Genomic DNA, 12,914 nt, shown 5'->3' on the forward strand with positions numbered 1-12,914 from the left:
GACTTAGTCCCAGTAAAAGTGTACAGAATTGTAGCCTTAGGGTGCCATCCTATGCATGTTTAGACAGAAATAAGTCCGAGCATTAAATAAGCCACGGTGGGTTGTGGTGACTGTGTGAATTAGGTCACTGGGTTATAAGAGACTTGTGCTGCCTTGTCACAAAATGGATTGCTGATGGCTGGAGACAAAATAGTCATCCCAGACAAGGCAAGGAATTAAATGCTCAGCTGCTTGGAGGAGTCCCACCAAGGCATTCAGAAAACACTAGTTAGTGACAGGCAGATAATGTACTGGCCAGGAATGACCCAGCATATGCAGCAGTTCACAGAATGCTGTAGAATTAACCTTCCCCAACCTGGTGTCCTCCAGGTGTTTTGGAAGCCAACTCCCATCATCCCTGACCAGTGGCCATGCTGGATGCAGCTGATGGGAGCTGTAATCCAAAACATTGGGGAAGGATGCTGTGACATGTCATAAGCATTGGCCAACCAACCAAAAAGAACCACGTTGGTCTCATAAGGTTCGTGTTCTACCATCACACAAAGTAGCCACATAATATTTTTGATTTTAGAAAGGAACTCATACCTAGAAGCCCAAAAAAGCAATTGCCTTGAGACACCGTGGTGACTAACTGACTAGAGTGGATGAGCTGATAAGGAGGCTTATCAGGTTGCTAGATTAGAGGTTAAAATAGAATAAGCATTTTGAAATGGTACTACCTCTTTGTAAGATCATTTAGCTTGTTTTAGCTTGTTATTAGAAACTCAGAGGTTGCGTTACAGCTGGTGGAAGAGCTCTTGTTAAGCAAAGGCTGATCACATGCATGCTTATTCAAAAGTAAGTCCCCCTCAGTTCAATAGAGTTCATTCCTGTTTAAGTGTGCATAGGATCGTAGTCTTCGAAGAATGTGGCAAGAAGTCAAAATCTGTAGTCAAGAACAATTGGAAGTTGGGAAGTATTATAATCAGGATGCAGCATATTTTTCACCTTGCTTCTCAACATAGACTTTTTTCTTGGTTTTTTAAAAAAAATTCAAAAAAATAGAAGTCTTTGGGGAGTTCTGAGAGACCTACATGAAGGATCTTATAAGTCAACATCTGGTTTGCTCACAAACCTTATGTAAAAATAAAGTGGAAAATATAGTTTTTTCCGAACCTTTTGGATAAAGAATATCAATGGTCTAGCTTGAAAAACTGCATCTGAGGAGTAGGCTCTAGCATATGAAAACTCATGCCACAAAATATTAGGCTTTAAGGGCGCAATCCCATGCATGTTTAGACAGGAAAAAGTCCTACAGCGTTCCCCAGCCAGCAGGGGAATTCTGGGAATTGTAGGACTTTTTCCTGTCTAAACATGCATGGGATTGCAACCTAAGATGCCACAGAACTCCTGTTTCTTCAAAAAAGTATCATTCTGTCTTTATTTATTCATACATTTTCTGTTTCATTTCTATTGTAATTACATTTCTGAAGAGGGAATTAAAATAAAAACCTGTCCAAAAGACACATTTCCTTCATATTTTGGGGTTTATAACATATAAATGATATATAATATTTGAGCTTTTTATAAGGTTATATAAGATTATTATTTATTATTATTTATTTACATTTATTAGTCACCTATTAAACTAGTCTTCTAGGTGATTATTATATAATACAATAGAGTATATAATATATATGTAGGAAGAAAAAGATTTGCTTTAAGGAAAAGATGGCTGAAAGCCATGAAATGGATCCAGATTAAAAGTAAAATATAAAATAAATTCTCTGTTCATTAATCAGGGGTGGGCAACCATTTTAGCCCTGACAGCTGCATTCTGTCAGAGGTAATCTGTCTGGGACTGCATGGGAGGGACTTCTGGTAGGCAGTGTTGGGGTCCCACCTTGTCCCCCTCAAATACACACATATTGTCCTCCATTCACACACTCATGCGCTCACTTCCCCTGCACTCACACACTCATTCTCCCTCACTCACACACCCTCAGTCACAGGTTTCACCCTTCTGCTATGATTCGGATGACCCCCTCCCCCTCAACACACACATACTCTGCTATTAAGCTTTTCCTAAGCTCAGTAGCAGTGGGATGGGGGAAATCTTCCTCGGGATTGTGAGGGAGAGATAAGGGTTAAACCTCCCCACCACACATACAGCTGCTGAGCTTAGCTGCTGCCCTTCCTGCTTCCCTGCTCAGCAGGGAAGGCATCAGCAGAGCCTGCCAGATGCAAGTGGTTGACCTGTTGTCCACAGGCTGTGGGCCGACTTAGATAAAGCCTGAATTATGAATGCATAATTTCATTCAGTCTGATAAAGCTGATACCAGTTTTGAAACCGCCCAGCAAGCTTTGGCTATTGGGCGGTATAGAAATGCAATAAATAAATAAAATGTACAAAAACATCATTGCTATGATGCTGGAATTAGGAACATAAGAAGAGCTCTGCTGGATCACACCAAGGGTCCATCTAGTCCAGCATTCTGTTCACACAGTGGCCAACCAGCTGTCGACCAGGAACCCACAAGCAAGGCATGAGTGCAACAGCACCCCCCCACCCATGTTCCCCAGCAACTGGTGTACATAGACTCACTGCCTCTGGTACTGGAGGTAGCACAGAGCCATCAAGACTAGGAACCATTGATAGCATTTTCCTCCAGAAATTTGTCCAGACTCCTTTTAAAGCCATCCAAATTGGTGGCCATCACTACATCCTGTGGTAGCAAATTCCATAGTTTAACTATGTGCTGTGTAAAGAAGTACTTCCTTTTGTCTGTCCTGATAAATTGAACTTCACAGCTGGCTAGTAGAACATAATTGTTGGTACCAGATCCAGACAGAATTTGTGGATTCCTCCTGCTCATACCCATTTCCGAGTGAATATTTTTCCAAATACCCAGAAGTCTTGTGTCGCCTGGACAAGTCAGCATACTCTGTCATTGCCAAATCACAAATTGTCTTTGCATGAAACATCCTCAAAGAACTGGTGAGTGCCCATAAGCACAAGTACAACAGATGTCATCTAAGACTTGTGCAGGCACAGTTAACGGCAGATGGGGCTAGGGATGTACGAAAGTCACTTCCCTTTTCGAAGGGTGACATTCGTGGGGGGGGGGGAGGTGCTCCGTCCCTCCCCCCGAAATTCTGGCCAGGGGGGGAGGTGCTCCGTCCCTCCCCCCTGAATCCTGGCCGGCCAGCTCCGCTCCGCAGGGATTCTGCGGAGCCACCAGCCAGCTCTGCCAGAGGCCGGACATCTGGCCGCTGGCTAGCAGGGACGCAAATGGCGGCGGCCATAGCCGCCGCCGTTTGCATCCCTGCAGTCAGCCGTGATAGGCTACATAAATGTTTACGTAGCCTATCACGGCTGATTTAAAAGAAAAAACACACACGCGCGTATGCAAATGGCCGCGCCCATGGGCGCCGCCATTTGCATTCCTTATTTTGGCACGTCTTAGTCTACGTAAACATTTACGTAGACTAAGACGGCGAAATAACATATTTTCGCCATCTTAGTCTACGTAAATGTTTACGTAGACTAAGACGTGCCAAAATAAGGAACGCAAATGGCGGCACCCATGGGCTCCGCCATTTGCGTACATGCGTTTTTTTTCTTTTAAATCAGCCGTGACAGGCTACGTAAACATTTACGTAGCCTATCACTGTGTTTTTTAAAAATCTAGCCGTGATAGCCTACGTAAATCTTCACGTAGCCTACCACGTTTTTGTTTTGTTTTTTTTAATTGGAAATGGCGGCTGCAGCAGCCAGTCGGAAGACCGGCCGCCGCCACCGGAGCCGCCACTGCCAGGAAGATCTGCCCAAGGTAAGTCCCGTCCCGGGGGGGGGGGGCAGACTGTTCCGCCACCGATTTCAGGGGGCCGAATGCGCTGGCATTCGGCCTCCCCGAGATCCGTGGCGGAATTCTCTGACATCCCTAGATGAGGCGGCTATTTACACATCGCTTCAAAATAGGAAATGCATCACCAAAAAAGAGGACAAAAGAGGACACAGATCTGCATAAAATTTGCATGTGCCAATTTATATGTGTAGGAATAATTACTGTATTTAAATAGAATCACAATACATCTCAGCATAGTGGGGAAGACTGTGACCAGGTGACCCGACTGCCTGCTCAGACACTAATAATTGATGGGCAACTTGAAGGGCTCTGGGTACTGCCCCTTGTTAGGGTTCCTTATCTTTAAATCAGACAGGACAGCCTTTCAAATAGAGGATGCCTTCAAACAGAGGACTGTTCCCTGTAAAGTAGCACATCTGGCCACCCTTATAGTAGATGCAGAGCAGACTCATGCAAATCAGGGCTTGGCTTGTCCGAGATACTTTACTGCCCGAGGTGAAGTACAAAATGGCGCTTTCCCCCATTATATGTACAAAAGCCAGCCAGACCGGCAGCTGTGTTTTACTTCAACACCACTGACAGGACAGCATCTTTGCACCAGAGACAGCAGGCTAGTTTAGGGGGTGCACACAGTTGTATCTGCTCCCCGGCCCTCAGCTTCTCCTGCCTGGCGGAGCTGCTCACTTGGCCTAATTTCAGGGTCGGCCCTGAACAGAGGATATTCTGAAAACCAAGAACCTGAGGAAGGGGAAGAACCATAAGACCATTGTCACCAACCATTTCAGCCAGAGAACCTCCTGCCACAGTCCACACGTCCATTTCCAGAGGCTCCAACATTCACAGAACCTCCTAAAGCCAAATGCACAAGCAGTTGGCTGGGATACATACCCGAAGAGAGAGACATGAATGAAAACTTTATTCAGGAGCCATATGAAACAATAGGTGAAACATTCAGGCATTCCGATTCTGTGTAGACTAAACCCGCAATGAGAGGGAGCGTGCTACCCCTGGCCCCCTCTGTCAGCGCATTCGTCACCCTCTACACGGGGTGACTTCCTGTAGAGGACAACATCCCGTATCCGTGGAGGGTCTCCACGCAATTCAGAACACTGCAAAATCAGCATTCTGAATCACGTAGAGAGCATCTATGGATACAGGAGACAGGATGTTCTCCTCTTCAGAAATTCACTCTCCTCAAGTTTAGGGCTACAAACACAGTGATGGAGTGGAACGGGGCTAATGCACTCCTTCTCGTTGCATGTTTACTCTTCAGAATCAGAACACCTGCACAGGGCTTTAAGCCAATGGCAAAAGGTGGTCAAAGGGTAGGAATAGTTGACCCACATGACTGAGCATGCTGCTGCAGTAATCATCACTGCTTAAACCATTAACAGTAAACATTGACAAAACAAGAAGAGCAACACAGCCATATTGTAATTGCTACCCATCACCAACCTCAGCAACCTCATCAGAGAAGGCCAAAATAAGGTTCATGAAGCAACCAGTCTGTGAGGCTCAATTGTCCTGCAACACAGAGATTTTACATCTCTGTCTAAAGGCCTGGAGAGGTGCACACACACAAAAGTCCTCTACAAGGTCATTCATGCATTCATTTTTCATTTATTACATTTCTGTACCACTCAATAGCCAAAGCTCTCTGGACAATTAAAGATAAAAAAACCATAAGAACATAAGAAGAGCCCTGCTGGATCAGACCAAGGGTCCATCTAGTCCAGCATTCTGCGCACACAGTAGCCAACCAGTTGCCCACGGGAACCCCACAAGCAGACTATGAGTGTAACTGCACCCTCCTGCCCATGTTCCCCAGCAAGTGGTGTACATAGGCATACTGCTTCTGATACTGGAGGTAGCATATAGCTACCAGGACTAGTGGCCACTGGTAAACTTCTCCAGGAATGTGTCCAATCCCCTTTTAAAGCCATCCAAGTTGGTGGCCATCACTACGTCTTGGGTTAGTGAATTCCATAGTTCGACTCTGCGCTGTGTGAAGAAGTCCTTCCTTTTATCTGTCCTGAATCTCCCACCCATCAGCTTCATGGGAGGACCCCCAGTTCTACTATTATGAGAGAGGGAGAAAAATGTCTCCCTATCCACATTCTCCACAGCATGCATATGGTGCAATCCAATCCAATACACTATGCAATACAATGTTGTACATAATGTAAAAACCATATACATCAAAACATATAAATCCCTCGGAGGCACTTAGAGGAGGGCTTTAGATCATGAGTATATGGGAAGGTAGGCCCTGCCCCTTGCTACAAATGACCTCACTTCCTGGAATGTGGGAACACAGGGTAGGGTCCTACTGGGAACTGGGAAGAGGTGCTCTCTAAGGTTTGTTTGTCCCTGGCCATGAAGTCCTTGAAAGGCCCAAAACAGTATCTTAATTTGGGATCAAAAGTGGACCAGTAGTGCAATATTGGTTGAATATGCTCTTGCTTCCCCAGTCCCCACACTTGCCAGGTGAAGGAAATCAGAAAATAGCTGAGTAGAGATCTGTCCAGATCATGGTCAGTGTCTCCAACCTTCTACCCCTCAGCTTTTCCATTGATCCAGGTGCCATTGGAATTTGGTGCCCTTGTACTTCCACAATAAGAAAGGATATGTAAACATAGCTTTAAGTGATGAAGTATGTTGCTTTCAATGGTTTGCATATGTGCTGCACTAGTTGGGTGTGCGGTGCACTGGCTAATGTGCTGGCTTGGGACATGGGGCCGTATTTTCCCCTTTGAGCTGTCTCGTGCCCTGAGATCTTCAGGGGAGGCCCTTCTCGTGGTTCCACCACCATCACAGGCTCGTCTGGTGGGAATGCGGGAGAGGGCCTTCTCGGTGGCTGCCCCAAGGCTCTGGAACTCCCTTCCCAGGGAGGTGAGAGTGGCACTCTCTTTGGTATGTCTCCACAGGCAGGTAAAAACTTTTTTGTTCCAGCAGACCTTTGGGGATAGATAGTCTGGGCCTGTGAGAATATGATGGATTGATACTATTGTTTATATTGCTCTCTTTTAAAAATTTGGTATTTTATGCAGTTTTAATACTATTGATGATTTAATTATATTTTAACTTTTGTATATTTTTGTTTATATGTTTTAACTGTACAAGTTTTTAGTGTTGTAAAGTGGCCTTGAATCCCAGTATTTGGGAAAAGGCAGGATAAAAATAAATTATTAATAATAATAATTAATGGGACACCCAGGTCCACATTCCTGCTCTGCTGAGAACCCTGCTGGATGGACACATCACTAACTCTAGGCCTAACCTATCAGATTTTTGTGATGATAAGACGACATAAAGAGATGTTATAACCTGCCCCAAGCTCTCAGCATAGGATTGGAAAGATATCTAAACAAATAAATGGTGTCAGCCTACTGTAGTAGAGGCAAGCCAGCCATAAGAGATTATAAAAGGATCCCTCATTCCAAAATAACAATGTAAAAGGACAGTGACGTGATTAGCTCATCCTCCTTCCAGCTTCAATTTCTTGGTTTATGGTGTTCGTGGTAGTCACGCTGGTCATCCCGCTGTGATTCAGAGGCATTTGTTTCTGTGTGAATTTTTAATGCTGTCACTGTGACTGGGCAACCTTTAAGAAATACGAGACACGAAACAGGCAAGCAAAGCATTGCAGAACACTATGACACCCACATCTTCTGGGGACACTGTAAGCATTATCTTGAGGGTAAAACATAAGCTTCCACAATCTTATAGACGATGCCTAGAAACCTTAACCCACCTTAAAAATGGTTGTTATATACCACTGCTAAATGACGCCTAATTTGTTTTCTTCCTATGAGCAAATTAGCTCAAAATGAGGCGTAAAGTAGTATTGCATTGGGGGGCGGGGAGCGAGGGAGATGACAAAACCTTTGTCGTTCTCTTTATACAAATATCTGAATGCAAGGTGACTCAACTCTACCTTAGCGCTCTTTTTATACACCTTAACATATTTCCCCCCTAGTTGCTCAGTCTAGACACACTGCAGTTATGGGAGAAGGAAGAGAGGTGGGGTGGGGGGAGCAAAGAAAAGAAATCTGGTTCCCTTCCCCAATAAAATGCTGCATTGAAAAAGGAAATACTGTACCTCACAGAGGCTGAGAGAGGAACTGAGTACACATGGGATTGTCTCCTTATTCGGGTAGGTGCCTGTCTGTATGTGATCATTACCTGGGTCCCTGCTGAGAGGATGGTCTCTATCTGACTTCGGGTGATGAGCGTTTCATAGTTTGCCCTGATCTCATTGAGGAGCTGGGACAGTTCCATGCTGCTCCCATCCTCCACCTTGGCTAGCTGAACCTTATTGACAGGGCGAGAAGGCTGCTGCAGAACATTCCCAGCCTGCAGTGAAAGTGAGAGAGAGCAAAGAGAGAGAGACACACACACAGGGGTGAGCAGGGAGGCAAACATAGATATTTTTAAAGCGGCAGAGTTCTATTCCGTTAGCAACAGCAATGAAGCATCTTCAGTTATCGTGGTTCCGAGGTTTTCAAACTTAGAGCTGGTTAACATTGCTACTTTGTGCATGGCCAGGAAACCTGCCCACATCCCCAGTGTTTGTGGCCGAGGTAGGTCAGCAGAGGGCTGCAGGTCGCTTCAGTGTGACTTTTTTTTCCAGCACAGAAATTAATCTCAGTGTGGAAGAAAACATGTTTCGTAAACCATGCATCAGGGCAACATAGCCTTGGCCTCCTCATGTGTGTATATGTGTGTCCAGCAATGGATATATGCCACAGTTTTCTGAACTAGGTATATGCACAGCCCGAAAGAAATGCATGCTTTGGGGTTTGTTTTTTGCTTTTGCTAACAAGGGGATTAGTGTCCGTGCCAGACGAAGTAACTAGCATATTATATGATGTAAGCTGAACTTTTTGTCTCAAACAAATCTGAGTTTGTGGTGAATGATGCAAATAACCCATCCGTCATAACAATCGTGTAATTCAGGTGAAAGAAACATCTGCTGGCTGGGAATTGGCCCGTAGTAACCATCCCTTTGTCAAGACAAGAAAGTACGGCAAATGTTTTAGGCAGCAGAGCCTGCTCTCCTCCTGGAGGGCAAGAGGATCAAAGGAAAATAGGAGGAGCCTAGATGGATTCATTTAAGTATTTTTGGTAGGTTCATGGGAGGGCTCAAAACACTTGCAAAAAGCAGGTTGCTCTGCTTAGGCCTGGCTACTGCTAAATCAAGAGAGTGGTAATCCATGGGAGAGCACACATTGGGTCTCTACTACTGGCCGAGGGAACCAAGGATTACTGGGGGGGGGGGCGGGGGGATACACCACCTGCCTCCCAGGAAGGGCATCATGGCAAGGAGGTTCAGCCTGGCCCCGTCCATTGTCCCAAAAAAGTGCAGCTGCAAGGACCTTGCTCCCCGCACCCCTCCGTGCTAAGAAGAACGCTCTGCTCCGAGTCGGCCTGGAACTGTAAAGCTGAAGAGAGGCACACTCTGGCCTCTGCCACCAGCCAGGAGATCAAGGGCCATTGTGGGGCTGGCTCCATCCATCACCCAGAGAAGGGCAGCTGCTCCAGTCCCTGCTATCCTGTTCCCTCCCAATTTCTTTTTCCTTTTCTATCATGTCAGGTTGTGAACCTGCAGGCAGGGACTGTCTTGTCTTTAATACCTGTATGATCCTTGGAACATTTTGGGTACTATATAAGTGTTTAACAACAACAGCATCCTGTGTTGTACCGGTTGGGATGGCACTGCTCCCCAGCCCCAGTGAGGACATCTATGCTGGGAGTGGGCAGGGGCAGGCCCGTGCCCCCTCAGTGCTGGTGTGCTGCCTCACACACCGAAAATCATGGCTATAGATCAATTTTAGTTTTATACAATGAGCCTGTTGGCACGATTGGCGCAACCGACCATGGCTTATTTAAGCCATGGTGGGTTGCGATTTGTGCTGGTGGCCATTTTGAATATTCAAGCTGTGGCAGGTGGCCACCAGGGCTTATTGTGTTGTGCGAACCTGGCGAGTTTAACAACCCTCGCATAACCCATAGGCTGTTTTAGGGTTATGTGAGGGTTGTTTAACTCTCACATAAGCCACCCTTGACATGATAGGCCTAGGTAACCATCTTCCACAACTTAAATATGCAAAAGAGAGCTTCGGCTATTGGGCGGTATAGAAATGAAATCAATCAATCCATCCATCAATAGGGCGGCTGGCACACACCACAACCCACTGTGGTCGTGCAAACCCAGTCCATGTTTAAAGTAACTGTCTAAAATAATTCCCAGTGAGGTGAAATAATTCCCAGAGAGGTGAAATAATTTCCAGAGAGGCCATGTTAGTACCTGCTACGAAGAGTCTCATAGACCAGCACATTCATTATGACATAAGCTTTTGTGGGCTATAGTCTACTTCATCAGATGCATGAAGTGTTATCCTCAGTGCCACGGACTGTCCTTTTTGCATTTCGTTGACATTTGACCTCACTTACAATTTCTGTTTCTCTGATCATGTATACCTGCCAAATGGGGGTGACGCTTCTACCACAATAAATCCGCCACTGCTGCCACGAGGCTCTCTGCTGTCTAAAATGATTGCATTTTTAAGCAGAATCTTGTTTTGAAGAAAAAAACCATGTATTCAGATGTAGACAGTTTCTTGTCGCTTCTTTGAATTCTGCAAAGAGCACCTTTCTTATGCACAGGTTTTGTAAAATCGTGTCTGAGTTATCATACGCAAAGATGATTCAGTATCAGCAACAGTAGTAACAGTTTATCTGAGATGCCACCACCAGCCATACTATATAGGTGGCTAATTTTTTTTAAAAAAACAATAATAGCAGGGGATTCATGGCCTCATAGTAGGTAGGTGACATCAAGCTAGGATTCATGATGGATCGAAGAGCTGTGAGGAGAGGACCAAAGAACATGTCTTTTTGAGCCCTAAGGCTGCAATTCTTTACCCACATACCAGGCTGTAAGCCTCACTGAAATAAATGGGCCTTGCTTTGACTAGACATGCATAGGAGTACACTGTAATTCAGAACTTTTCCAGAGGTTTTGCCTTCACCTTTAAAACAGTATATTTGAAAGCATGAGAATTAGAAATTTGTACTTAAATATATTTGTATTTAAATGAGAGATCAGAGTTTGCACTTCATATTACAATAATGGGTTGTACAGGATTGTAGGACTCTTGCAGGACCATCTGAATACTCAGGAGTAAGTCTCTGTGTTCAGTGGTCTTACTCCCAGGTAAGTTTGCATAGGATTGTAGCCTTGGTCATCATGACAGGGAAAGTATTGTTACCAAGGAACTTTTAAGTACCACCCTAGTTGTTTGACTCCAGATCTCTGGGAGATCAGACTTGTCCAGGGAAGCTAAGTATGCAAAGGCTTAGGGACAGCCAGGACAAAAAAGTTGCAGTTTGAATTTTCTGACCTCTAACTCCATTAATCAGTAGGCAGGACTGTTGCCAGGTATGCCCAGCAGTGTGAAAACTCTGGATATATGCAGGTGATGCCTTCGTCCTTCCCAGTTCCTAGCCTAATCAAGCCATGCAAGGCACATTCCAAATTGGTCAGTTCAGAGCCCTGGCAAGAGCACCTCCATGCATGAAGCACTACAAGTAAACACGTTGGATTGGATCCAGATTTAGTCATACTTAGAGCAGGCCTATTGAAATCAACAGGACTTAAGTAAGCCATGACTAACTTAAGTCCTATTGATTTCAGTGGGTCTACTCTATGTATGACTATGGGGATCTCTACACCTCAAGTTTTTTGCGGATTCATAGTTGCTCCCTCACTGAATTGTGTGGGTCCATTACATGACGTCGTTGTTGTCCAATAATTATTCCACTATTTCCTCCCACCTATCCCGTGTTTCCCTCAAATGGAAAAAATGGGGTATTTTTCCAGATACGTGCAAATGGAGCACCATGTCCTCCCCGTGTATTTCTCTGCTAGCGTGAATGAAGCGGAGTGTGGTTGTTGGGGCCGTGGTCATGATGTTGATCATGACATCGAAGGTGGTGACGAAGGTCTGATGGGCGTTCAGCCTTCCCCCTTCTGCGCCGTTTGACTCCTTGCCATTTTCAGCCTGCCTGTTCAAAACGGAGCGGCAGAGCGGCAGCGAGGGGGGGCCACAGAGTGGAGAAGCAGCAGAGGGGCTGAGTGGCAGGGACTGGCCAAAAGCATGGAAGAGGGAGGCGGGGCCCGGGGAGATCGTTGAGGGGGCTGTCCGCGTGTCAGTCCCCATCCACCAATAATGTGCAAGGGGAGGAAAGGGGGCAGGAACCCAGGAGCAAGCATCGCTGAACCTGGAGTGTGTGTAATGCCTCTTCACGGAAGCATAATGCTATGGGAACGGCCATCTACAGAGAAGGAAGAGCATGTAAAGGGAATCAGTAGTGTTCCTGCATTTAAAACAGAAGCGGAAAGCCCCGTTATAAATGCAGGATTTTAGGCTGGTGTAGAAATCCCCTAGATCTGAATCCAGCCCATTACCAGTAAAGCTAGAGACCACCCCAAAAATGTGCACATAGAACCCCTTTTGTACACAGTATTCATGGCAAGACTTAAATCCTGCGTCCTTCTACTGTATCTGGCCTTTCCACCACTGGTGCCTTACAACTCATCTCCTATGATGGGACAATACCACTGATTCTACGGGTACCTTTCTCCTCTTTATCTTGGCAAAACCCCTCCCTCAGGTAACTGACCCTATAAGAGGAACCTATAACTAGTACTTAGTTTTCAGTCTGTGTATGCTTTCGAGAAGGCCAAGTTTGAAGGTAACCCAGGCTGTCCCAGCCCTTCCCTATTCAGCTCTATCCCACCTCTTATCTTTCTCCCCAGTGCTCCCCTCCCTTCTTCATTTTTAATATGTTACAACCGATGTAGGGAATACACAGCCATTGGCAGTGACTATGCTCCTTCTATATGTCTTCGCCAGAGAAAAGGCTGGTAAAGGGACTTGCCCCCACCTCAGTCTCTCCTAATATTAAGAGCAGTCTTGTTATGTACAGCATCTCCACAGAAGAAGGAGAGCCCCCCTTTCCTCCACTATGCAATATCTGTGTTCCTCTTTCTCTACCCCA

General features: G+C 45.6%; 1 protein-coding gene and 1 long non-coding RNA gene across 2 annotated transcripts in view; one reads left to right on the forward strand and one right to left on the reverse strand.

Annotated features, from left to right (window-relative positions):
* Positions 1 to 8,205, reverse strand: part of KRT222 (keratin 222) — a 26,384-nt gene extending 18,179 nt beyond the window's left edge. Inside the window, exon 1 of the mRNA XM_084804596.1 lies at positions 8,034 to 8,205. Within this exon, the coding sequence (XP_084660722.1) occupies positions 8,034 to 8,129 (96 nt within the window). The 5' untranslated portion in view covers positions 8,130 to 8,205. The remainder of the gene's footprint in view (positions 1 to 8,033) is intronic.
* The window catches only part of LOC146341027 (uncharacterized), a 26,715-nt gene continuing 21,767 nt past the window's right edge, over positions 7,967 to 12,914 (forward strand). The window contains exon 1 of the long non-coding RNA XR_014783813.1: positions 7,967 to 8,004. This is a non-coding gene — a long non-coding RNA (uncharacterized LOC146341027). The remainder of the gene's footprint in view (positions 8,005 to 12,914) is intronic.

The sequence above is a fragment of the Heloderma suspectum genome, chromosome 6 (genome assembly GCF_057233095.1).
Source record: "Heloderma suspectum isolate Gila_16-S chromosome 6, 16-S_ref, whole genome shotgun sequence".
NCBI lineage: Eukaryota > Metazoa > Chordata > Lepidosauria > Squamata > Helodermatidae > Heloderma > Heloderma suspectum.